The sequence below is a fragment of the Haliaeetus leucocephalus genome, unplaced genomic scaffold (assembly GCF_000737465.1).
Source record: "Haliaeetus leucocephalus isolate CR32 unplaced genomic scaffold, Haliaeetus_leucocephalus-4.0 Scaffold339, whole genome shotgun sequence".
NCBI lineage: Eukaryota > Metazoa > Chordata > Aves > Accipitriformes > Accipitridae > Haliaeetus > Haliaeetus leucocephalus.
This window is the reverse complement of record NW_010972775.1, coordinates 23,424,893-23,425,355: the sequence shown is the minus strand read 5'-3', so window position 1 is coordinate 23,425,355 and position 463 is coordinate 23,424,893. Positions and strand designations below refer to the sequence as shown.

At 79.7% G+C, this 463-nt stretch overlaps 1 protein-coding gene across 2 annotated transcripts in view; it reads left to right on the top strand.

Annotated features, from left to right (window-relative positions):
* Positions 1-122: 122 nt before the first annotated feature.
* EIF3J (eukaryotic translation initiation factor 3, subunit J) overlaps positions 123-463 on the top strand; it is a 12,306-nt gene continuing 11,965 nt past the window's right edge. For both annotated transcript variants that reach the window (XM_010572147.1, XM_010572148.1), the window contains exons 1-2: positions 123-220; positions 308-408. In XM_010572147.1, coding sequence (XP_010570449.1) covers positions 193-220; positions 308-408 — 129 coding nt within the window. In that variant the 5' untranslated portion in view covers positions 123-192. The remainder of the gene's footprint in view (positions 221-307; positions 409-463) is intronic.

The following is a 463-nucleotide window of genomic DNA, read 5'->3' as shown; positions in this document are numbered from 1 at the left end:
CCCCCTTCCGGGCGCGCGCCCCCCGCCCGCCGGTGGGCGGGGACTCGAGGGGCGGGGGGGAGAGCGCGCTGTGGGCGGGCAGTCCGCCGTCGTCCCGGCGTGCCCCGCGCGCGGCGCTGGCTGGAGCCGCTCTGGCGCGGTTGCCTCACCGTGCCTGCTGCGAGCGCCGGCGGTCGCGGCTCGGCGGGGAAGATGGCGGCGGAGGCGGCGGATTCGTGGGGTAGGTGGTGGCCCCCGCGCCCCGCCGGCGTCCCCCCCGACCCTGCCCGCTCCCTCCCGCGCTCACCCGCTCTCCTCTCCCCTACAGACGCCGATAGCTTCGAGGTGGTGGAGCCGGTGGCGAAGCGGCTGGTGCCGGGAGTGGCCGGAGACCGCTGGGCCGGCGAGGATGAGGAGGACGACGTGAAGGTGCGGCCGGCCGGGCCCTGGCCGGGCCCTCGCGGTGCGGTGCGGCGTGGCGTGG